The 27145-nt window shown below is 36.3% G+C and overlaps 1 protein-coding gene and 1 non-coding gene across 6 annotated transcripts in view; one reads left to right on the top strand and one right to left on the bottom strand.

Annotated features, from left to right (window-relative positions):
• The window catches only part of CLINT1 (clathrin interactor 1), a 74230-nt gene that overhangs the window by 15803 nt on the left and 31282 nt on the right, over positions 1-27145 (bottom strand). For all 5 annotated transcript variants that reach the window (XM_050793923.1, XM_050793926.1, XM_050793925.1 and 2 more), the window contains 7 exons: positions 16787-16891; positions 16079-16175; positions 13214-13322; positions 12090-12254; positions 8123-8300; positions 4080-4326; positions 2201-2270 (listed from right to left, as the gene is read on the bottom strand). In XM_050793923.1, the coding sequence (XP_050649880.1) occupies positions 2201-2270; positions 4080-4326; positions 8123-8300; positions 12090-12254; positions 13214-13322; positions 16079-16175; positions 16787-16891 (971 nt within the window). The remainder of the gene's footprint in view (positions 1-2200; positions 2271-4079; positions 4327-8122; positions 8301-12089; positions 12255-13213; positions 13323-16078; positions 16176-16786; positions 16892-27145) is intronic.
• On the top strand, positions 7590-7696 carry LOC126957698 (U6 spliceosomal RNA). The gene has a single exon (XR_007726882.1). It is a non-coding gene; the product is annotated as a U6 spliceosomal RNA (small nuclear RNA).

The raw sequence follows: 27145 nt of genomic DNA, 5'->3' as shown, positions 1-27145 counted from the left end.
AGAATCGCTTGAACCTGGGAGGCAGAGGTTGTGGGGATGGGAGGGGAGGGGAAGGGTCAAACCAGATATCTGCGCCGGGTGCAGTGGCTCACGCCTGTAATCTCAGCACTTCGGGAGGCTGAGGCAGGCAGATCATCTGAGGTCAGGAGTTCGAGACCAGCCTGGCCAACACGGTGAAATGCTACTAAATATACAAAAATTAGCCAGGCACGGTGGCAGGTGACTGTAAACCCAGCTACTCGAGAGGCTGAGGCAGGAGAATTGCTTGAATAAAGTTCATGCCTAATCCAATAATTTTAACATAGTATGTGAGGAGGAGGAAATAACAGGGGGCTTTATATTATATTAATTATACTAAACTATCAATGAAAAGTAATTTCCATCATAGACTTACACTTAAATGTTAATTTAAAGTTGTTTTTTTTTTTTTTTTTTTGAGACAGAGTCTTGCTCTGTCGCCCTAGCTGGAATGCAGTGGCATGATCTCAGCTCACTGCAAACTCCACCTCCCAGGTTCAAGCGATTCTCCTGCCTTAGTCTCCTGAGTAGCTGGGATTACAGGTGCCCATCACCACGCCCAGCTAATTTTTATAGTTTTAGTAGAGACAGGATTTCACCATGTAGGCCATGCTGGTCTCAAACTCCTGACCTCAGGCGATCTGCCTGCCTCAGTCTCCCAAAGTGCTGGGATTACAGGTGTGAGCCACTGTGCAGAGCCACAATTCGGCTTTGAAAAATCATTACACACACTGGGAAAAATAAATTTACTTTACACATTAGTCATACTCCAATCTTACTGTCTACATTTTAATGCCAAATGAACTTAGGCTTGGAAAAGACTGTCTTTAAACAGAAGTTGTATTTGTTAAGCTGTTCTGACATGTCACACAATAGTTCATTAAAACTCCATAATCATCCAATGCAACCCTAAAAATACCAATTTTCTTGAAAACAACTGATCAGAAATGACTCAAAATCTAGCACATACTAGAAATCAAACTGAAGAAATCCCAAACCATAGATGGGATTGATGATTTCCCATCTATGAGAATTCAAGGTAAACAGTTCTTTTGCTGTATCCCTCTTTTTTTTTTTTTTTTGAGATGGAGCTTTTCGCGGTTGTCACCCAGGCTGGAATGCAATGGCGTGATCTCTGCTCACTGCAACATCCGCCTCCCGGGTTCAAGCAATTCTCCTGCCTCAGCCTCCCAAGTAGCTGGGATTACAGGTGCCTGCCACATGCCCGGCTAATTTTTGTATTTTTAGTAGAGATGGGTTTCACCATGTTGGCCAGACTGGTCTTGAACTCTGATCTCAGGTGATCCACCCGCCTCGGCCTCCCAAAGTGCTGGGATTACAGGCTTGAGCCACCGCGCCTAGCCGCCCTCTTTAAATATGTTTGGTAGTTACATACTTTCAGAGAATGTCATTCCTCTGACTGAAGCACTTGCCATTGTTTATCACTAGATAACTATTTGTAACTGATTAATAATTATTTTCTCCACTTGACCTTTGCATGAGAACAACTAATCTGTTTTAACATTTACAAGCACTCAGATCAGTGTCTGGTTCAACAAATATTTGTTGAATTAAAAGAATAAAAAGTTAAATGATCTCTAGGCATGCCCAAGGCAGCCGCAATTAAAATTTAGGGAAAGATGGTAAAATGTGCAGAGCAGTACATTTTGCTTATAAAGAAAGTAAAGGCAACAGCTTAAATGCAATTTTTTTGTTTCTCCAAGTTAATCTTAAAAAAGTAAAAATGGAAACTACAGATTCCAAAATCTTTGATGAAAAATTTCAGAAAAGTACATGATGCCTTGAAATATTATTTATTATTAATTAAGATGCACTACATCAGGTTATGAGGAGTCATTAAAATGTAAGTATGATAATGAATTGAGGATACTATTACTAACCACCAATAAGTATTGACCACAAATAAAGTTTTGCTAGTCTAAGGGTCAGTCAGAAAAAGGTATAAATTAGGGATAACTTAGAGAAATGGGTGTACATATAAAAAGATAAGCAAAAGTAACAACACAATAATTCCAAGTAATGCTCAAGACTAATTTCACATAAAAAATGAACCCAATGCAAATAAATAATTTCATTTTTCAATCTATCTTTTATTTGGCATTTTAAAAAATGACTCTCGAACCAAGGTTACCAAAAAGAAAAGGCCAATGTAGAAGCTTACCTGCTGACTGGCTGGTGCCATCAAACAGATCAACAAGGTCACCAGATGACTTGCTGCTAGGCACTGAAGTCTGAAAACACACACATAACTCAGGAGCTTAGAAAAGATTGTTTTTCTAAAATCAGCTCTATCCATCTCTAATTCTCAATTTAGACATAAATACCTGTAATTAGCTTAATAAGGGTAGGGTTTTCTGGAGAAAGAGTACTGACCCTGAATCCTTATGGAGAGGCAGTAAGCACCTTTAAGTAACTCCATTCCCAGCAGTGAAAAGTCTCTTAACATCGACACTTTGTTTCCTACCTCACTTTTCTGACTGCATTTCACTGTGGAAAACGTAAGTGCCAGATCCCACTCAAATCTTAATGCTATGTATCAGTTCATTTAAAAAAAAAAAAAATACCCTAGCATATGTACCAGTCCCATACAATATATTGAGTCATAATTGCCCAGGTATAAAATAAAAAGGCCAAGACCTTGGCCTGTTTACAAGAAAGCTCTCTAGATAATTCCAAGGCTTGAGATCCACTTGATTAGAGATCGAGATCCTAAACAGCTCTAAATTTCTATGAATCTTAGCAATACTTATTGTTTGTGTATCACACAAGTTAGTGTAATTCTATGTTATCTGATATATTCTGGAATCTGTTTCATATTTAGTTCCCAAACTAAACTGTGAGGCCTATACCTGTAATACTATTTTTGTCTTCTCCACAGAGCTAATAAGCACCCTGATACCAAAATACCTATGTCCTGTATGTTCGATACATACATGCTAAATTAGAACTCAATTATTAGGCAATGGGGAAACACTAAGATCCTAGGCATGTTGATCTGAACGTGGAAGATTAAAATACTATATACTGTGATTCCAAAACACCTTTAAAAAGAGATTCAAATGAGTTGAGTAACTTCAACCTTCTAGACATTTTGGTGGGGGAGAAGGGTAAATGAAAACAAAAAAGAAGCTTGTACTACAAATATAAAATATTTATTGCACAGTGTCATATATTCAGGCTATACTACAGACTGTTATTTAAAATCCTTTAAGATATGTGATAAAAGTCTCAATCTATTATTAAAAAAATTATACAGATATCTGGCAAAAGCTGACACAGTATTTGTTATTGCAACTAAGTAGGCCTGGTTTTATTTTTAGAGTCACCTACAATTTGCTGGATACATTAGAAAATTGTTTTTCCCAGCTTGTAGTTATTTCTCTTGCAAAGACACAAACTGGGGAAACAGTAGTGGGGGAAAGTGATAAAAACAATAATTTAGTCTTTTGAGGCAAATCTCCCCCTTTGGCAGATTTCTGCTGAAAAGACTAGGGTTTGGCCTAGCAGGTGGATTTCATGTCTATGGTAAATAAAAACAAACGAAGATGGTACAAGAGGCAGTGCTTCTTCTGGTGCCAATCAGTAATGACTGTGAGGCAAACACACCTCCCTTTATAGGCAATGTTTCTACATTAAATGAGATAACTTGCTCCTATATATCTCTTCTTACTCCCTTGTTTGTCATTTCTTAAAACTTCCAAATACTTTCAATGTTTTCTTTAGCGAATCTACTTGTGGTTGGTAACCAGTGTTGTCTAGAAGGGAACAGATGCACTACATTCTGATTCACAACCTTCCCCAAATGTACCAAAAGTGCCATATCTACTTTCATAGAAAGTACCCAGACAATTATTCAGCAATTGGACAGGTTTCTTCCCTCAAAGAGATTTCTTATTATTAATGTCTCTGGGTAATACATGCCAGATAATATATAATTAATATGATTGCCTAGAAATGCCCAAGCCTACTAATGCAGAAATTCTAAGAGCGGTTTATAAAAATAAAACCATGTATAATGTGTAAACTACCGCCATTCCCACCTTAACTGAAGACTGAGGTGTGTGGGTTGAAGCATTCTGATCTGGACTTGCTTTGTCCCCTGTGTAATGTGCTGCTGCTCCAAGATCAATGGTTTTGGAAGGATTTGCTGTGCGCTTGTGTCTGGTTGTGGTGGTCTCTGTGGCCTGTGTGATATGAATATGCTTTGTCGTCACAGTCTCCTCTTCATCTTTGAATTCACCTTTGGGAGATCTGCCTCTTCTCGCTTTCTTTTCCTCATCGCTGTCGCTAAAAGATATTAAAAATGAAGCAAAATAATAAGATGGGATTATTTTAAAATGGGTCCCTTAGTGATTTGAGCTAAAGAATTTCAAATGCAGTAACTCCAAAATTTCAAACTTTGACTATTTGACAGGGATCAACAGAATGTTATCTAAGCTGTCTGAATAATGATATGTGTGTGCTGGGGAGGGGAAGTGGGAACACAGAGAATATCCTATATAAGTCTAAAACACTGCTACAAAAAAGTATTTACATAAATGTGCATAAATAAAAAATGTCAAAATAACTCAAGTTTTTGTTTATTACAGATTTAAGCTTAATTTAAAAATAAAATAGCAGGATATGGTATCAGAATCCACGATAAGACCCTGAGAGTTCAAACACTTGAATTTGATGATTATTTTCTTGACATGGATTGTGTGCAAATAGCTATAGTTCCACTTTTATAACACAATTCTGCATCAACTCTCAAAGACTAATATATGTACATAATATTAAAATTTCAATGGATGCTAAAAAAAGTCATACGTCTTAATTCAAATAATTAAACTCTCATCTGTAAATGCATGAAAATATAAGGGAGTGGCCGGGCGCGGTGGCTCAAGCCTGTAATCCCAGCACTTTGGGAGGCCGAGACGGGTGGATCACGAGGTCAGGAGATCGAGACCATCCTGGCTAACACGGTGAAACCCCATCTCTACTAAAAAATACAAAAAAAAACTAGCTGGGCGAGGTGGCGGGCGCCTGTAGTCCCAGCTACTCGGGAGGCTGAGGCAGGAGAATGGCGTAAACCCGGGAGGTGGAGCTTGCAGTGAGCTGAGATCCGGCCACTGCACTCCAGCCTGGGCGACAGAGCAAGACTCCGTCTCAAAAAAAAAAAAAAAAAGAAAATATAAGGGAATGCACTTTACAACTGTGCTATTTTCCTATGGTATCAGGAGATCAAACTTTTACATAACTATAGAAAATGCTTTATAGAAAACAACTATATTTAAAATATTTTAAAGATAATTATCCTTCAGCCACATTCAAAAAAATTTTCTTTCCTTTTTCTTTAATAGTGAAAAAGATTTTAAAAATAAAGAGTAAAAGCTGGGTTTTTCATATGCTAGGAATGAAAATATCAGCCCTAATTTGTTCTCCAGGAACAAGTCATTGGGTTTTTTTATGACGTAAGTAGGAGACAGAAAGAGAGAAAAAAATTACTTGACACATGTTCCATTACCTATACTACTTAATTTTAGAGCAGGTGGTTTAATTTACAAATATCCTGGAATATAATATTTAAAATTCTCCTTTAAACTATGACTACTGCTGATACAATTTACCTCAGACTGAACCACAGCAACTTAAATATAAACCAACTTGGAACTTGTATAAATCAAAGATCAACAAGAATGACTTCCCACACAGAGCAAAGAGGTTAAATAGGAACCTACAAGTTCTGATACGCATTCAAAAGCCCTTACTAATTTCTCAACAACAAATGACCTGAAGATTCCCATCAGTCGTAAAACTGAAATTTCTTACTTTTTTGGTGCCCAATTTTATTTCAGTGCAAAATAATTTGTTTACAAGTTGAAAATATAAATCTGACTAGCACACAATGAAATAAATGGAAGCTCCATATCTGATCAATGTTCAAGAATTCCTGAATGTAATAGTGAACCAGTGAGTATGAAATTCAGGTGACATGCCATTGAGATTGAGGTCACATGCAACTTTGTCAAAAAATCTACTCTTCTTTCACACATACTTTAAGATCAAAAGTTCCTGGTGTGTCCTATCATTATCATGATAAATCATGTTCCCTGCATTTTCACTCTTTTAAACCTAAATACTCATTAAAGATTTAGAAGCTCTAGGAGATCCTGTCTTAGAGGCAACATAAAAAATAAAAATCATGGGAGAAACAGAAATAAAAGAAGGGAGACAAAGAAAGAAAAAAACTAAGGATAGAAGGGCAAAGGAGAGAAAGTAACAATACAGAACCCACACAGATTTCTAACCAGCCTACACAGCCTTATTGTTTATAAGTAAAATCTAAGACCCAATCAGACTGTGTGGACCTGCCTAAAGTAACACAGTTAGTGATAGAACTGAGCCTGCCCTGGAATGCCTCTTTTTCAAGACTGTTTGAAAAACTGGAATGTGATCTTTGAAGAGCCAGAACTTATTTTTAGCACTTTGAATAAAACTATTTTACAACTATATATCTAGCTTTTTTATACTGAAAAAGTATGCATATGATAATTATAAACACTAAACATTGGGAGGGAAATGGTGCCCATTTCAAATATATGGAGTTGTTTTCTTCATTAATGTTTTTGTGGCCTGTATAAGTTTTGGCTTGGTTTGGAAAACATTATTGAAATTATGGTCATTATTCTGTTGGTATTTCCTGAAGAGACATTCCAGGGATTTAAAAGATAGGAAAATATCCTAAAAATACACTAATTAGATAGTATTTTTGTTTGGGTCTCTTTTTAATGATCCCTAATTCTGAATTATTAAGATTTTTGGCACAAGGTAAAAAAAAAAAGAGATGGTATTTAGTTACGAGAACTCACTTGAAGGCTTGGTTCCATCACTAACTGTGTTACTTAGGCAATTCCACACAGTGTGACTGGATCTTAGGTTTTACTTATAAACAATAAAGGCAAAATTCTTATGCTACTCTAGTAGATATTGTGAGGCACAAATGATAAGGGTCAAATTTACAAAGTAAAATTTGCTTTGTAAATTAAGTGTTATATGCATTACCCTTTATATTGTCAGAAAAATTGGTTTATAACTATATTGGTAGGTAAGAACAAAAGGGACTGCTGCAAAGTTCAAAGTATTGTTCCATGTAAAATGAAATACGAATGCCCTACCATCAGAAAATGTAGTTTATAAAAATACAGATCTGCTCTCAAAAACCAGTTCAAAATCCATTTGGATTGTTTTTCTGGTACACACTGACACAGAATCATAATGAAATGTCAAGGAAGCACTAAATTTCAAATCCTTTAACTTATGTTTAATTAAACTTAATATATAAACTTCATTATCCCTCAACATCTTAGGTCCCTGGATCATCTAAGGTCCAAATGCAAAATAATCTATACAAGTTTTTACCGGGGAAAAAATATCCAAGGGAAGACTACCAGCCTGAATAAAAATACACAGGATCAACTTCAAAAATAAGTAGACACTGGCAACATGGAAAGTATGTCAATACTAATTGCAAGTAGTGTATAACCTAGCATCTTAAAAATAGTTACACAGCGCTTGCTTCGGCAGCACACATACTAAAACCAGAACAATACAGGGAAGATTAGCAAGCCCCCTGTGCAAGGATGACTTGCACATTTAAGACTTGTTCCACATTTCTGCACAGGGCATATTTAGGGCAGTGAAACTATTCTATAAGACACAGTAATGAGAAATATTATGCATTTGTCAAAACCCATAGAAGTGTACAATATAGGAAACCCCAATGTAAACTACAGACTTTAGTTAATAAGTGTATCAATACTGACTTTTCAATTGTCAACAAATGCACCATAGTAATGCAAGATGTTCACAGAACCTGTTATGAAGGGGAAATGGGCATATGGCAACTCTCTGTACTTTATGCACAATTTTTCTGTGAGCTTAAATTGCTCTAAAAACAAATGAAGTCTATTTAAAAAAAAAAAAAAAGGCCCAATTTCAGATAATGTTAATACCCCAAACAAAACCAACAAAAAACCAAAAACCCAGTGGCATAAATTTAGGACTCTTTCTAAGAGACCTGGGAGACAAAGTGTTAAAATACCTGCATCTTTCTGGAGAGTCTTCTCTGTCTTTCCTCCGGAACTTGCTGATGGTGTCATCAATTGTGCTTCCAATTTTATCACTCAGCTCACCTAATTTATCACTGAATGGAAAAGCACTCTTGTTTTTATCCCACTCCTCATCCCATTTTGATTTGGGCTCAGGATCATATCTTTCACCTATATAGAGCATTAAAAAACAAGCAACTCTAAGGACATTAAATTCAAAAGGTATCTACAAGTCCTTATTTCTCAGGCTTTTCCTCATAATAAAATCATTTTCAAAGGAAAACAGAAAGCTCCCATAGTGCTGAATCAACACAATTACAGCAAGGCATAGCATGTAATGCCAGTCATTAAGTGGCAGGAATGCAGATTCAAAAGCTTTTGTTTATGAATACTTACACAACCTTAATGCACAGCACGGCATATCAGGAAATTCTTAAAGGCTACTGAAAGGAGCAGTGGAAAACACAAAACCAACACAAGCTATATAAGCAAAAGAGAAATGAAAATCTTTCTGTTTTTACAAAAGCCACTTAATATGTTATATTTTATTCCTGTCCCTTAATGGTTTCCCAATTTTCAGAAAAGTATTGGATAGCAACAGTGTCTTAAAAAATACAATCTGAGGGAACTCCACTCTGAATGCCACATGTCCCAGTAAGCTAAACGGTCTCAATAACTGTCATTCCTCAGTATCAAACTAAAATAATAATTCAATGAATTTTCAAAGGATGGGAGAGCATTCCGTCATTACCGTACAAAGAAAGGATTACTCTAACCACCAAAAACTACACACGCTAGAATCAGGAAGTATGCTCAAACAGTAGTTCAGAACAGTGTCAACCAATTCAAACATCCATTCCAAACATATGCAGAGACTGGCGAAACCTAGAGCCTCTGTGTGAATTTGCGAATGCAGAGAATAGATCCTGGCAGTAAACAAAAAACCCAAAATGTCAAGATTTGTTTTAGTCCTTGCCCTTAGGGCCCTGAAGGAGACATAGGAATTACAGACACAAAATGAAATTCTTTTATTTCCATGTCCAAATTCAACTTAAGAAGCAAGAGTAGAAGGTACAGAGAGCACGCGAGGTTTTTTAAAAAAAGAAAACATTCAAAATTAAGGCAGGTTGGAAGAAAAGAAGGACAATGAGGAACAACAAAATAACTGAAAAGTGGCTAATGAAGCTTTTGTGTTGAACTTTTGCTTATAGGATCTAAAAGGATACGATACACAGCCTTTGGAGATTGAACAAAATCATTCTGCTGAATTGCCTGCTAAAATTGCAAGGCTAAAATTTTCTGTAAGTGTTTAAGGATTTTAACATATTTACTGAATCTGGAAGTGACCACCAACTTAAAGAAAACACGACAAAATGAAGTTTTCTAGACAAAATTTAAAACAGGATGATTTTTTTAAAATAAGTGATTTTCCAACCATGTGTATGTACATTTCAACAACAGTGTGATGAACTAGACTTTGGAAAGAAACACATTTGCGCAAAAAATGGAAGTGGATGAAAACCAAACTGATTAGCATGGTCAGTATCATACTGAATTAGTGCTAAAGATACTGGATAGTGGCAAGACATTATCTAATGTCAGAATGAAAAAACACAAAACTGGCCGGACATGGTGGCTCACGCCTCTAATCCCAGCACTTTGGGAGGCTGAGGTGGGCGGATCACTTGAAGTCAGGAGTTTGAGACCAGCCTGGCTGACATGGCGAAACCCTGTCTCTACTAAAAATACAAAAATTGGCAAGGCATGGTGGCTCCCGCCTGTAGTCCCAGCTTCTCAGGAGGATGAGGCAGGAGAATCACTTGAACCTGGGAGGCGGAGGTTGCAGTGAGCTGAGATTGCACCACTGCACTCCAGCCTGGGTGACAGAGCGAGAAGAAAGAAAGGGAGGGAGGGAGGGAGGGAGGGAGGGAGGGAAGGAAGGAAGGAAGGAAGGAAGGAAGGAAGGAAGGAAGGAAGGAAGGAAGGGAAGGAAGGAAGGACAGGAGGGAGGGAGGGAGGGAGGGAGGGAGAGAGAGAAAGAAAGAGAGAGAAGGAGAGAGAGAGAGGAAAGAAGGAAGGAAGGAAGGAAGGAAAGAAGGAAGGAAGGAAGGAAAGAAGGAAGGAAGGAAAGAAGGAAGGAAGACAGGTCGGGCACAGTTGCTCACGCCTATAATCCCAGCACTTTGGGAGGCTGAGGTGGGCGGATCACAAGGTCAGGAGATCGAGACCATCCTGGCCAACATGGTGAAACCCCATCTCTACTAAAAATACAAAAAATTAGCTGGGCGTGGTGGTGGGTGCCTGTAGTCCCAGCTACTCGGGAGGCTGAGGCAGGAGAATGGTGTGAACCTGGGAGGCAGAGCTTGCAGTGAGCTGAAATGGTGCCACTGCATTCCAGCCTGGACGACAGAGCGAGACTCCGTCTCAAAAAGAAAAAAAAAGAAAAGAAAAAACACAAAACTGCTAATAGTGATTAGTTAAGTCTGAATAATATAAACCATGAACAATAACTTAGCAAAAGAATGTGATGCAAACACACAGGATATCCAACTCTACCTTTAATACAGATACTGCAGTTAGTGCATTGTGACTTGAGTTTGAAAACGTATTCAATTTTCTAAGTTTAGCTGATATAATTATATATCATACTGGCAAAAAGAAAGATACAAGCAAGAATAGTGTGGAAATAAGTTTCAAATAGCAATTTCTATTAAAAACACATTAAGTTGCTATAACTACTTTCAAAAAGCTAAAGAATAAAATTACTACTTGGGTAAATAATCCAAAAACTTCAGACTTCCCCAAATAGAAACTCCAAAACATTATTTATATGCTTTAGGAGAAATACTTTCGCCCAATTCAAAAACTGACTTGTGGCTGACTCTGGTGGCACTGCCTATGAATTAGCCCTATCAAAAAAAAAAAGAAAGAAAAAGAAAAACCTGACTTGCATATGATGTTTCAATATAAAAAAGGGAATTTTTCTGCTGTTAGAAACATCCTTAAACAGCTAACTAAATGCAGTATTTTTTGAGAGCGGAAAGCAGAGGAACAAATTAGTAAGTATATTTTATATGTTAAGATTTTTACTTGGTTCCACTGAAGGAGATATGAGACCTCAATATAATCCAAATATAAACATATATGGTTGGGAGGAGCTGGAGAGCCTCAGTGAACAGCTACTAAGATACAAGCACTGGCCTGTCTGCATACACACAAAATGACCAAGAGATTGTCAGAGCTCACAGAAGACAGAACAAGTCCAAAGGGACATGCCGTGAAAGACAGTTCTGATTTTGTGTATCTGCTTCAAGCAACTATGCCCTATTTTAGAGAAACTACATTATTACATTAAAAATAAACATGAAAGATGAATGTTCTAGCTGCTCTTAAATGTATTGGGAAGAATAAACAAAGCAATAGGCCTAGATGAAAATCTGAGAGTACTGTCAGTCATCTTTTATATGTCAAATTATGCAATGCTTAAATAAGGAAAGAGAGACTGAGGCTGGAATGACTGACAGGAAGCTTATCTGGTTTGGGCCAAAAATACAGCTAGATTGGGGTTTCAAATTAGAAAGATGAATCTCCTGATCAAACTTTATATTTTTATACTCTAAAATCTAAGTTATAGAAACTTTCTTCCCCCTTCTTTTTAAAAGAATGGTAATCCTAAGAGGGAAGGGTATACATCTGTTTTAATCTCTGTATGTCACCACAAAGTACGCAGTCATTTAATTAGCCATTAACGGTTAAAATCCTATTGCCAAACCCACAAGTTAAAAAATAGGAAGATTCATGTGATAGTAGAAGCCAAAATTAGTACTGTGTGTATTTTAGTATTCTATGTATTCCTAGAAAAGAAAATTAGCATTTTGGTCTTTGGTATTTCACTGATTCTTAAAATATACTCAAGAAGTTAAGCTGATGCTTAGGTGTCAGCTTGTCTTTGATACTCACTGTATCTGAATCCTCCAACACTGTCTGAGGAAACCCCAACATACTTGTCTTTGTTCTTCTTTGCTTTCTTTCGCTCTTCACGAAGTCTATCGTCATCCTGGGCAAATTCAACCAATTCCTTCACCTTCTGTCGAATATTTATACCTTGATCCTTGCCATGCTCATCTAAGAGGATGGTAAGAGAGAAGCAAAACCTAAGAATTCACTTAATATGTATCAAGCTCTTTAAGATAAAAAAACAGACACAAAAACTTCAATATAAGAAACCAACTTCAATATTTAAAAAACAGTAAAAAGAAGCAAGTTGTGCTATTTAATTTGTCATTTCCTCCTCAGCAAATTTTAAGTTCTAAAATGGAATTTTGGCTTATAAGAGCATGTAAAGATGAACTAAAAAGGACCACAGATAACGGTACTATGCAAGGTCAATTAAAGATTCACTAAAAAGGATTACTGATGATGACCACACAAAATAGACATATCCATAAGTGCTATTGTGTTTTTCTATCATATTTTAAGAAAACAAACCAAAGGAAGAATCACTTTAGCATGTTAATAACTGAAAAGCATACAAATGTCTTGGTTTCTCCAGTACAAGTCTGGAACACTAATTATCAGGTTTTAGTGTAGCTCAAAAACTGAATTTTTAAAGTGCTTACAACTGGGGTATGCTACAAAATGAAATCTGCTTCATTCTCCAGCCTCTTTCACATTCAAAACACACTGTGGCCTTGCTGCCTTTGCACAGTAAATATTATTTGGTGGGAGGGAAAAAAAACCCAGCTTCAAACAGATGTGTGTGTTTTGGAGCTCTAACCTTTTCTTCCCATATGATTAAAGCTATTCCTTTATGGACACCACAGGGGACCAGTCTCCAGTGCATATTTTAATATAAACCCGAACACTCATGTTGTGTTGGTTCTGTTGTTATTAGCCAGTCTTTTCTGCAAGTTCTTGTCTTCACTAATTAATACTCTAGGGCCCCGCGTCTTGGATTCTGCACTCGTCACACAACCAGCAACAGTCACATTCTAATTAGAGCAGAGAAGCTTCTAAGCTGGTTCAGGTGACTGACAACTCCAACTACTGTTTTAATTTGCTTATAAGGTTTTTCTATTGCTCACCTACAAAGTGGTAATTTTCCAGGGATCGTAAATCATAAATGTGTTCTCTGGCACTTGTAACAACACGCTCTGATCCATTCCTTATGAGGTAAGCTAGGAGCAGCAACGACTGTAAAAATACAAAGCACTAAATGATTTAATGAAATAAAGTCAGTAGAGCTTTGGTGAATGGTTAAAAAAAATAATTCTAACATAGCAAATAAAGAATCTTCATGCTGGTGGTGAGGTTTCCTTACATTAGACTCTAAACACATAATCTAGAACTTACATAATCAATTTGAAGTTCCTCTTATATTAAGCATAGTAAATAATTATAAATCATCTGGATACTATGTGTCAAAGACTTAAACTCTGTTGTTCAAAATATCTGAATGTATGATATAAATAGACAATAAGGTTTTAGAAAGCTGACTCAGTTTTTACTTTTATCTGAGCATTATGGAACTGAATTGCCAGAAATTATTTGGTAATTAAGCAATCCTATAGTATTTTCCCCAGATAAAATTTAATTTTGAGGTTAATTATGTGGCTTTTGTTTTAAAAGGTTGTGGCCAGGCTCAGTGGCTCATGCCTGTAACCCCAGCACTTTCTGGGAGGCCAAGGTGGGCGGATGACTTGAGGTCAGGAATTTGAGACCAGACTGGGCAACATGGTAAAACCTCGTCTCTACTAAAAATACAAAAATTAGCTGGGCACAGTGGCCCACGCCTGTAATCCCAGCTACTCAGGTGGATGAGGCACAAAAATCACTCGAACCCAGAAGGTGGAGGTTGCAGTGAGCTGAGCCTGCACCACTGCACTCCAGCCTCCGCGACAGAGAGACTGTCTCCAAAAAAAAAAAAAAAGTTGTTACCAAATAATAATAATAATAATGATGATAATAAAACCTGTAGAAAATTTTGCAAAATAGTGAGATGTCTTTACAAAACAAACAAAAAAAAAAAAAAAAAAAAAATAGCTGGGTATTGATTGAGGCACACGCCTGTAGTCCCAGGTACTTAGGGGATTGAGGCAGGAGGATCTCTTGAGCCCAGGAGGTCACCACTGCAGTGAGCCAAGGTCACGCCACTGCATTCTGGCTTGGGTGACAAAGCCAGACTGTCTCAAAAACAACCAACCAACAACCAACCCCTAGCCCCAAAGTAAATTTTGTTAAAATGTAAATTTAGAATGACTGCTAATGGGTATAGGGTTTCTTTATAGGGTGACAAAAATGTTCTGGAATTAGATAGTAGTTACTCCTACAAAACTTTGTGAATATACTATATAATAAATTGTACATTTTGAACTTAACATTGCTTGGAACAAACCTCACTTGATTAGGTATATGAAAATCTAGTTAGGCAGAGAGGAGGGGGCAGCAAAAACAAAACAAATCTAGTTAGGTTGGTAAAACTGAGGGACACAAAACCTCCTCCTACCAGTAATTTACAGCCATGTGTCACTTAACGATGGGGATATGTTCGTGTAATGTGTCATTAGGAAATTTCGTCACTGTACTAATATCACAGAGCGTACTTACACAAACCTAGATGGTATGGCCTGCTACACACTGACGATCTATGGGACAACCTATTGCTCCTCGGCTACAAACCTGTGCAACATTGTTACTGTAATGACTACCATAGGCAGCTGTAACACAATGCTGTGTATTTTTGTATCTGAACATAGAAAGAGTACAGAAAAAATAGAGCATTATAATCCAATGGGACCACTGTCAAATAAGCAGACCATCACTGACTAAAATGTCCGTATGTGGTATATATGACTATATTCTTTAAAAAAGGAGTTTACTCAAGAATTTAAAAAAAACAAAAAACTAAAAGCAGGCCGGGCGCGGTGGCTCAAGCCTGTAATCCCAGCACTTTGGGAGGCCGAGACGGGCGGATCACGAGGTCAGGAGATCGAGACCATCCTGGCGAACACGGTGAAACCCCGTCTCTACTAAAAAATACAAAAAACTAGACGGGCGTGGTGGCGGGCGCCTGTTGTCCCAGCTACTCGGGAGGCTGAGGCAGGAGAATGGCATGAACCCGGGAGGCGGAGCTTGCAGTGAGCTGAGATCCGGCCACTGCACTCCAGCCTGGGCGACAGAGCGAGACTCCGTCTCAAAAAAAAAAAAAAAAAAAAAAAAAAAACAACAAAAAAAACTAAAAGCAAATTTAATTTACAATATTTCAATTATTTCATCACACCTACCATGCAACCTAAGGGAATGACACTGAATGTTTTCAGAAAGAATAACATAAAAAAAAATGAAACTAACACATAGATTTTCAATCCTAAAAGCCAAATTATGTCATTTTGGATAGCAAAGAAAAACATTCTGAAGAAGTAAGAAAATATGGTAGGTACAGAAGCACAGACGACTATATTACTATAGAATTCTGCATTATATGAGATCAGAACAAAAGGAATCTGATAAAAAGTTCATATTCACTAATTTAAAATTAGAATTACATTTTGAACATTTGTGATACAGAATACTGTGAGAATACTACCATAAATTAGGTAAATGTCTACGTAGATGACAAACCATTCAGACTATAGTATTCATCTTAACTGCTCATACACTAAACATGCACACTACTATAGATGCATTATTTTTGACATGCATAAACATTTTAGTAGGAAAAATTTTAAGAAATAATCAACATTTAGAAGTATTAAGAATTTCTCATTCAGAGCAGTTGTTCATGATGACTAGAAAATAGAACACAAATAACAAATCTACTTCTTTCATGTGTTTTCGATTATTCTATTCTAGGATTTAATATACTTTAAAACCACCTATGTATATACACTTTAAATTTCCAGCATGTGTTTTCAACATGTCAAGCAATTAAAGCAGATTTGTTTTCATACCTTATAAACTCTTCTCCAATTCTTTTTGTTGTCTTTTAACATTCGTGACCAAAGCATGTTCATAAGTTCTGGAAATTGTTCATACATAAATGTAGCCCTGAAAAAAGAATCATTTTCTTTAAGAGTCTGCAATACATTAATTTTGACAGTAGATGGCAGACTTGTTCTAATTTGGTGTTTCCCCGAAGCGTTTTTAAAAATTAATAAACATAATTCAAAAAATTTAGAAGATTATGTACTTCCTTGAAAATGTTTTCGCTATGTTTTATACACTACCTGGCACATATGTAAGTCCTGCTAATTAATCAATACTTTGCAATTAATAATTTAATTAATATCATATTTTGCAAGCTCTTCATTCACTGGTACGGTGTCCCAGATGTTCACAGAAAAAAATTTTTCTAACTTGCACTTCAAGTTATTTTATATGTATTTGTCAAAATTTTACATGGTGAGCTACAGCATTATCTCAAAACTTAATTGAAAAAGATACATTGTGGGTTTCTTTTTTGAGCCAAATTTTTAAGGGAAATGGACTGCATAAAACTTTCCATATTACTATCTGAAACTTTCTACATTACTATCTGAATGATTATGCAAAATTTACATTCTGGCAGCCAAACAGTTTAAATCTGAAAGCAAATTTCACATTTCTGTGTTAAGATACTTTGATTTTTTTCTGCACTGCTGAGTCAAATTATCACTTACTTGGCAATCTCTCCCATGAGTTGCCCAGAAGGTCCCCAAGGATCATCGTTCGTTGCCTCTCGAACCTTAGACTCGATCTCTGAATAATTCATAACCACATTGGTGCTGCAGAGGAAAAAAATGCACGCACATACGCACAAAGATTAGCATCAAAACTGAGAAACACATGAAAACTTAATAATGACACTATGGGGTGTCTTAATGAGCTACCTCTACAGGGTGGGAGAGAAAACATCTTTTGTGCACAAGCTACCCCAAGGACACTATGTAACACACTTAAGTTATCTTTAAGCAGATTTTACTATTCCATTAGTCTTCAAGAATACAGATGAGAGACTGCATTAGAGCTGGCATAAGTCCAGTAAAAAATGGCTGAGGGTCAAATTAAAAAAAAAAAAAAAATGAACATGCTAGAGTCTATTATAAAACTAAGTTGTCAGTTTCTTGACCAGATCTGGTTTACATGCAATGCAAGCTTATGTTTCCTGCTTATAGAAATCCTATAAATTAGGCAAAATTATGTAACAGCTAAACAGTATCTATATCACATTTTTTAAAAAGAATAAATCAAAGATACCTACAGATGTTTAGAACCACTATAAATGTTGAACTATAATCTCTTAGTCTTTTTTCGTTTACTCTGTCATGTGCACTTCTATGTCATATATTCACTGTAACCCTCACTTTTACTGGCTGCATAATATTCCATCAGGAGATTGTATGATGCACACTTAACTTTCCCTTAGGACTTCGGCAATGATCTGGGCCTCAGGAGTCAGAAAGATCTGATTCCAGTCACTTACGATGTGACCTTTGGCAAAATTATTTTAATTATCTTAATCTCAGTTTCCTCAACCATAAAATGGGAATACATAAGCATACTACCTCAAAGGCTAGCACAGCAAATGGCGTTTATTTAGCACAGTGTCTGACATACAGGAAGTACTCAGTAAATGTTAGCTATTATTATATTAAATATAATAACCAACACCAGCCTGGGCAACACAGTGAAACCTGGTCTCTAAAAACAAAAAGAAAAAATTAAAAATTAGCCAGACGTGTTGGCGTGCACCTGTAGTCCCAACTACTAGGGAGGCTGAGGTGGGAAGATTGCTTGATCCCAGGAGGTCAAGGCTTCAGGGAGCCATGACCACCCACTGTACTCCAGCCTGAGCAGCAGAGGAAGACCCTGTCTCCAAAACACAAAAGGTAATATATATAAAATAACCATCTGTTAGGAGAATTTCAAAACATCACGTAATATTTTTATATGAAAGAATTTACTTTGGAAAAAATAAGATTAAGATATGAGATGGCAAAATGTTTGGTCGTCAAAATGGAATTTATCATGCTTATATGAATTTAAGGATTCAAAGACATTTTGAGAATAAAGAAATACTGCAAAACTGTGACATCCTGTAGTAGTATTCATTTGACATCGAAAGCTCCAATTATTACCAAACAATTGTTATAACAGGTGTCTGTGAATATAGTAATTCAATTCTTCCACTTAGCATTAAGTCTTAGAAATAGTGAAAAATCAGAATTTGTTAACTATTACATACATATACCCCACTTTTGCTATATGGTTTTTCAGTCGTCAAAAAGTTCTATTTTTAGAATAAGGAAGGTTTGGTTGAAATTGGCACTCAAATCTCTTAAATATAAATTTCAAATTTATTGCAAACACTTCAATGTCTTCATGTTTAAAGAACAGACCAACAAACAGGTTTGGGTCAAATTTTAAAGGAACCATTATGCATGTAAGTGTGACTTGCCAAAAAACTGAATCAATCTGGCTTTCAGATTTAAATTCAGGACACTGTTCTTCTATGGAAGAAAAGCAAAATCCTATTATTTTCTTTCAAATCTTGGAGAAAACTGCCTCCTAAGATACCAATTAATGTGGTAAAATAAATACAAATTCCTTCCCCAGGACTAAAATAAATTCATGATCTCCAATGCCCACCCCCACTTAAAAATGTTAAGACCACTAAGGAATACATTTTCGTTAAAATCCAGTAATGGTTCTATTACAACAGTTTTATGTATAAATGTAGAAGAATAAGTTTCCTCCTAATTTTATTAACCATGGAACCAAAATAAAACTAAGGCAGCCAATAACAGATTCACAATTTAAGATGCCACAAAAAGATGAATTTCAGAATGCTTTTGTTTATCCTGGTGGCTGAAGAATGCATGGCTTAGGCAGTTAAAAGTGTCAAAATGCAGCTGTGAAAATGAACAATGGCAATTAGGATTATAATTCACCCAAGCATTTCATTACCAAGAATGCACTTGAAATCTCTTTGCATTGTTTAATTTGTTGGAGAACAAGATGAAAGAAGTTAATCTCCAGTCCATGTACATGAAATATTTTTACCAGAGCCTTCATAAATGTTGTAGCTTTCAGAACACTACTTTCCTTGTTCAACCGACAAAGGCCCATGGGTCAAATAAGAAAGGTTCTGTTTCCGTAACCCTTCACAAGATTCTTAGCTGAAGGCTTGTGTGAGCGCTGTGTTTAGAGGGAGAGGTGGCAGAGAGCCAATAATCTAAGAATCTCATTTCTTTGGTTGAAAAACAATGGGAGCCATCAGCACATACTCACAATACAGTTATTAAGTATATCCACAGAAGGATATGGCAAATATAAAACAAAAAAATAACAGAACGCTTACACGAAGAATCCAGATCTATTTTAAAGTTATTTTCCAGGCCAGGTGCAGTGGCTCCTACCTGTAAACCCCAGCACTTTGGGAGGATGAGGCAGGTGGATCACTTGAGTCTAGAAGTTCACTTACCAGCCTGGCCAACATGGCAAAAATCCGTCACTACAAAAAATACAAAAATTTGCCAGGCGTGGTAGCATCTACCTGTGGTCCCAGCTTCTCAGGACACTGAGGTGGGAGGACTGCATGAGCCCAGGAGGTTGAGGCGACAGAGAACGAGACCCTGTCTCCTACTCCCCTCCCCAGAAAAAAGCTATCTTCCAATGAAGCTGTTGCTTTCAGAAACTGCAAAGAACCCCCCTCAAGATGAGATTTGATGGCATAAAGAATTCCAAAATGAAGTATTTTAAGCTTCAATTAATTCAGAAACAAACGTAAACTAAAAACAACACTGTATGGTTTGGCCTTATTCCAGGTCATTTAAAAATAACTATTTCTAAAAAGGTAGAAATGGCATTTTGATCCTTCCTTTCTCATGTTTTCTACTGCCCTCAATCTATGCCCTACCCATAATTCCAGTGACCTTTTTAAAAAAAACAATTCTTCCGTGCTAAAAATAAAAATAAAAATTTATGTCCAGATTTGAAAGGAAAAAAACAGCTTTTTAATTCTGAAAACTTCTGACACAGATGTTTTAAGAATATATCACAGACGCTAGAGGGGGCACTCTCAACGGTTTCTTAAACACACACACAAACAATCCTCCAGACAAAGGTCTAGAATTTTTTTTTTTTTTTTTTTTTTTTTTTTTTTTTTTTTTTGAGACGGAGTCTCGCTCTGTCGCCCAGGCTGGAGTAATTTGAACGGCAAACAAAATTACAGAAAAAGACACCCCCCTTCCCAATAAATTTCATACCATTTAAACTAACACTACAGTCAAACAAGTGACTTATGGATTTTCACCAATCCTAAATTGAGATTCCTAACTTGAAATTTTAAAAAGTTATCTCTTTATACTCAGTTCTTGTTTTTTTAAAGTATAGGCCATTATTATGACTTTCTGTTGAAGGGTAAAAGTCTTTGGATACAGGCTTTTCTACTTACATTTCCTTTCATGTAATTATCATTATAACACTTAAAAAAGTAACCAAGAATACTTTGATAACACCAAAAAATTTTTCTGTATATTATTTTAAACCAGTTTGACAATATTATCAAAAGAAAACTTGACCCACAAAATATCTAATGATTTTTAACATTTCTGCTGTCGCCATCAATAACCTTTTATCTCCAGATTTTTGTCTGTATTTAATCTCTGCAAACATAAACAGACATGAGAATGTAATAATGGAGGGAAAGTAAAAGAAGAAAAATAACTTTTAAGAAATGCTGCTGTTTCACAAGAGAATGTAAACCAGGAAAAAAAAAATGTTGCTGTAATTTTGACATTTCTTCACCAGTATTAAAAAGTATCTGTAATTTTGAGAACAATCTAATAGTCACCAGAAAGTACAAAACGAGTCCTTCTCACATGTGTTCTATCTAGGCTTACTCAATATATTAACTTTCTCTTTGCTTAAAACAAAAGTCTTGAAAATGAGTGACCTGAAAAGTAGGTTTCTCTGTCCTGATAAAGATAGGTAATTATTAGGATCACACTGTTTAAATTTAACAGTTACAACTACTGGGTAGTTCAGCAGTATAACTGGTTAACAATACCAAATCTTAATGGACTCTAATATTAGGCCAAAAAGAAAGTTAACAGAGAGAATGAAAGATGGAATCACCAAAGAATGAAGAATACAAGAATAAAATCCATAGACACAATCATTATTGTTTATATTTATAAAACTGTTTGTTGTTTCCACAGTCTTTTACCCACTGTCACATTTGCTTCTCAGAACACTCCAGCAACTTAACTCTGTACAACTCAGCAACACTGACTCACTAGATCTTTAGTGCCAACTGTGAGAAGCTACCGTCCTCAACTTTTGCACACACGCTTTGATATGGTTTGGCTCCGTGTCTCCACCCAAATCTCATATTGAATTGTACTCCCATAATTCCCACGTGTTGTGGGAGGGACCGAGTGGGAGATAATTTGAATCATGAGGGCGTTTTCCCTCATACTGTTCGTGGTAGTGAATAAGTCTCACAAGATCTGATGGTCTTATCAGGGGTTTCCACTTTTGCTTCTTCCTCATTTTCTCTTGCCACTGCCATGTAAAAAGTGCCTTTCACCTCCTGTCATGACTCTGGGGCCTCCCCAGCCATGTGGAACTGTAAGTCCAATTAAACCTCTTTTCCTTCCCAGACTTGGGTATGTCTTTATCAGCAGCATGAAAATGGACTAACATATGCTTCCACAGCTATGTAAACACAGCCAATATTCAGTTAGTCAACGGTCAACTATTCAGTTTGTAAATTATTAGTGTTCATTGTAGCCCTCCTCTTTATTCCCCATTTTCTACTTATTTGACTACTTGATACTCATATAAAATTATTTTACTTGGTAAGTTTCAGTCCAGTTTTTAGAGGTATAATTGGTTAAAAGCTAAAACGAGGCTTTTACTTACTGATAGTCAATACTTCTTATCTACATTAAGAATCATCGGTAAAATAATTAACAAGAACTTGAGCAGTCCTTATTGATATTTTTTCCTCTTAAAAGTTCAAGAATATGCTTTGCTAAAACAGAACTATACACCAAGGGAAAAGGTAAAGTATAGGTATAATGTGGTACTAACTGCTAACAAAGGAATAAGGAGGAAACTGAAACAGATTGAGAAGTATTTTTCCCAGTTTGCCTTTTAAATTTCATTCCTTTTTAAAAAACTGAAGTCAAAGGAATCTGTATTTTTAATATGGTTTCTTCTTTGTTTTAAGCTTATTGTCAAGACTTCACTCACCCTGAGATCAGGCAGTCTTTTATTTGAGACCTCTAAATGTGTTTTCATGTATGCATGCATACACACACCCATACTAAGATAATAAGAGACAGAAACATCTGGAGACAGAAATAAACATAACTTAGTTCCAAGCAACAGTTTTAAATAATGGTATTTTTTTCTTTATATTAATATTTTCCTGTATTTTCCAATTTTTTTCAAAGTATTATATTGTAACCAAGGTTAAACTACTAAAGGCCACTAAAAATACAAGTACTGTATCATCATTAGCTACATTTTTAACTATTTATAGGCAAGTAAACATCATAGTAGACCACATGAATATTATTTGTACTTCCAACATCTTGTTTTATCAGGTTAATAAGTGCAGCAAACAGTAACTAAAATATATGCATACACACTAAAATATGTACACCAAGTGCTATGTATGCAAAACCACAGAGAACAATTTAAGTACCCAATTTTGGAATTAATATGATTTTTAAAAACTGTATTAGGGATGAATAATTCTTGACAACAAAACCTGTATTTAAAAGTCACCTTTTACCTCAATGCCACAAAGGTTTCAGAAAAGATACTTTTATAAATTAAGTGTTGTAGAACAGTTATGCTCTTATTAAGTATCAATCTTCTTGATAATTTTTTTAACCATAAAACACCCATAAAATTAACATTGTAGAATAGGAGTCCCCAACCCCCAGAGCTGCGGACTGGCCTGTTGGGAATGGGGCTGCACAGCTGGACGTGAGCAGCGGCAAGCCAGCATCACTGCCTGAGCTCTGCCTCCTGTCAGAGCAGCGGTGGCATCAGATTCTCACAGAAGCGTGAACCCTGTTGTGAATGAGGGACCTAGGTTGTGTGCTCCTAATGAGAATCTAATGCCTGATGGTCTGAGATGGAACAGTTTCATCTGGAAACTATCCTCCCCAAGCCCTGGTCTGTGGAAAAATTGTCTTCCACAAAACTGATCCCTGGTGCCAAAAAGGTTGGAGACCACTGCTATAGAAGACAGTTTCCTCAAGTAACAAAAGTCTTAAGCCAGAAACATTTGCTCTTTTTTTTATGTTTCCATCCATAACATTACAGAAATTGTTTTAAGAATAACTCTAGAAGCTAGATAATGAACCTTGTGATATTTATTTTTTATCAGCGGAGACAGCCTCCACCACATTACCCTTATTTGCAAGTTGAACATTTTATAGGTTCAATGTTCATATTTTAATACCAAGTTATATCTCATTACAGTCCTGTGAAGAGTATCAAATGTACTGTCAATGGCCAAGAAGTCTACTATTCCTAAATTCAATCGGTAGATTACTTTCACTGTTAACAGAATATCTGGGGCTCTACAGAAATGATGTGGGGAGGTGGAAAAATTGATTTGTCCACATGGTGGGATATTCACCACCCATTAAAAAAAAAAAAAAGCCTCTCACTGATCTGAAAATGCAAATGAAATACAATGCAATGAAAAGTCTTAACACAAGTGACAACATGGTTCAGTAGAAGAGATAATTTTGCTATAGTAAACATGTTATAAAATAGCCACACTGTTAAAGCAATAAGAAACCATAGTACTCCCTTCATATTGCAAGAATTCTAATAAAATAAAGTATGGAAAAGTACAGAAGAAACAAATATCACAATCCTGGACGCTTCCTCTAAATAAACTCACTCGAAATCCCACAGCTAGTAAATGGCAGATTTAAAACCTATTAGGTCTTTCCATTCCAAAGCCCATTTTCTATTACGTCACACTGTCCTGTAATCATAGAATATATTCTGGTCTAAGATGACATCAAATGCAGCATCACAAATTATCCTACAAAGGAGCTATATGCTGAATAAATATTTAAAAAGATATATTCTCAGTCACGGAAATCACATTTTCTTTGGTTTTAGTAAATATTAAAAACAAACCATCTAATTGAAAGGGAGGAAACCTATGTCTCCCCTCTTATACATGTACTCTTAAAAGTAAAGAAAATACCAGTTTGGCCGGGCGCGGTGGCTCAAGCCTGTAATCCCAGCACTTTGGGAGGCCGAGACGGGCGGATCACGAGGTCAGGAGATCGAGACCATCCTGGCTAACACGGTGAAACCCCGTCTCTACTAAAAAATACAAAAAACTAGCCGGGCGAGGTGGCGGGCGCCTGTAGTCCCAGCTACTCGGGAGGCTGAGGCAGGAGAATGGCGTGAACCCGGGAGGCGGAGCTTGCAGTGAGCTGAGATCCGGCCACTGCACTCCAGCCTGGGTGGCAGAGCGAGACTCCGTCTCAAAAAAAAAAAAAAAAAAAAGAAAATACCAGTTTGATTAGGGAAAAACTGAAATGAGAGACATCTAAAATCTGAAGCTCTTTCACCCATTCTGCAATAACAGGATTTCAGAAAAGAGTACACCTAGTTATCAATACTGAAAACATATAACCTATTCAATCCAATGATATCACATGTATATGGGATGCATATTATTTATGGCTTCAACTATGTACAGAAAAGACTACGCTGGAATATGCATCTTCTGTTTCCTTTTACTTTTCAAGAGGGAACACTAAATTCCTAAATGCTGAAACACAAAACTTTGCTTTTAAAAGTAACCATCAGGAATTTGCACAAAAATATTATATCCCATCTTTTAGCATTTAGCTTTCTCAGTCAAAAAAAAAAAATTACGATCAAATAAGTAAAGAACAACTTACTACCAGGCTTTGAAGGAGTCCCATAATACTTTTTAAACCTATTTAAAATAATTCTGGATACTCAAAGAAAGATCAAGATAGTTACTTGAGTACCTAATACATCTTTAAAACATGGCAAACTGCCTAAGTCTAAACTCTAGCTGCCTGTCTGTATGAGATTAAAATTACAGAAAATGTTGTCTTAATGTTCAAAAACATCACTTCCAATTGTTTCCTCCCCACATGATGTAAGACCATAGAAACTGGTACAACTATTTTTAAAATTATAATTGTTTTAAGTTGCCAGAAAATTAAGGACTGTATTTTTTTTTAAACCAATCCTACTCTTACATCAATTCTACTACCAAATTCTTTGTTTCATTCTGACTAATGCTGGCCCTCAATTTCAATAATCGTTGAGTCCAGTATTATGAAGGCAGAGAAATGAACCACAGAATTTTAATCACTCTTGGTGTTTTAATACCACTGAACACTGCTGATTGATATGGCTCAATATTCTTGTAATCGTAATTCAAATTTTTAGACTGCATTTGTACTACTTATAGATAAAATAGATAAATATTATAGAACTGTTTTATACGTAAGTATTTTTCAGTTTGAGGAAGAGGGGAGAGGAGGAGGGGGAGCAAGTGAAACATGGAGCAATATTCTGCAAGTAGGAAAATTCAAAAAGCTGTAAGAACTCCTAACATTCAAGGAAGATTAAAGACCCTTGTGTGTATCTTCAAAATTATGAAAATGGAAATGTCTGTACAGACTGTTAACAATCTCCCACATTCATCCATAAACTAAAGATCCTGTGCTTATCCTCACCACTGAGTAACGAATACACATTGTCACCAAAGTCTTATTTCTCATGTAAGAAACTTTTGCATAGCAGAACACTTCATAAATTTACTGATTCCACATAGATTTGACTGTGTCATCAATCCAAGTTATTGCCAAACTCGATGTGTTCCTCAAATATATGTAAAGTATTTATTTTCTGCCCATGAATTATCATTTTCTTAGACCCTATCACATTAACTACCAGCACAAGAGGCTGGCTTTGAGTCACTTTTTTTTTTTTTTTTTAAATACAGAAATAATTTGGTACCACAGCCTCAAAGCTGGAGAACAAAGCTAAGTTGTGAGGTGGATGTCAGGGACTGGTTTAGCCAAGTGACATGTTTCCATACATGCATGTGAGATCATAACATAATTATAAATTTCCTGTGACAATCCTTCCAGATGTTTTAAAAAGTCAAAACTTTGTACAGAAAAATCTACCAAAAGGCCGGGCGCAGTGGCTCAAGCCTGTAATCCCAGCACTTTGGGAGGCCGAGACGGGCAGATCATGAGGTCAGGAGATCGAGACCATCCTGGCTAACACGGTGAAACCCCGTCTCTACTAAAAAAATACAAAAAACTAGCTGGGCGTGGTGGCGGGCGCCTATAGTCCCAGCTACTCGGGAGGCTGAGGCAGGAGAATGGCATGAACCGGAAAGGCGGAGCTTGCAGTGAGCTGAGATCCGGCCACTGCACTCCAGCCTGGGCGACAGAGCAAGACTCCATCTCAAAAAAAAAAAAAAAAAAAAAAAAAAAAATCTACCAAAAACTTACTGCATTTCACAAAGAATGGTTTCATAGCAGGAAATGTAACGCAAGAAATTTAATCTGAGCAATCTGATGAGTAGCTGACATTAACCTATTTTATACCATACTTGCTCTTCTAATCTCTAAAAATACCCAATACAGATTATCAGTATTACAAATAGTCTTTATCTAAAAATTTCAAGCTTAAAAACCAGTTTCCAAATCCTGAAAACTGCAAACTGTACATTTAGGAAATACATGGTACCTTGCTTACAGAAGAGTTTACCTAACATTTCAGGAAAATTTCCAGTATTCATTCAATTATCAGTTTGGATGGGGTAAAATTAACCAAACTCACTTTTAAATTTCTGAGATTTCCAACAACCAGTATGTTTGTCCTAAAATATAACTAGAAGAATAAATCTGAAAATTTTTTTCCAAAAGCAAGCCACAGAAAATAATTATTTTATGAAAAATTCAAGGTCAGAAAAGATTACGTAATAT

Source organism: Macaca thibetana, chromosome 6 (assembly GCF_024542745.1).
Source record: "Macaca thibetana thibetana isolate TM-01 chromosome 6, ASM2454274v1, whole genome shotgun sequence".
In the NCBI taxonomy this organism is placed as follows: Eukaryota; Metazoa; Chordata; class Mammalia; order Primates; family Cercopithecidae; genus Macaca; species Macaca thibetana.
This window is presented reverse-complemented; position numbering and strand designations above follow the sequence as displayed.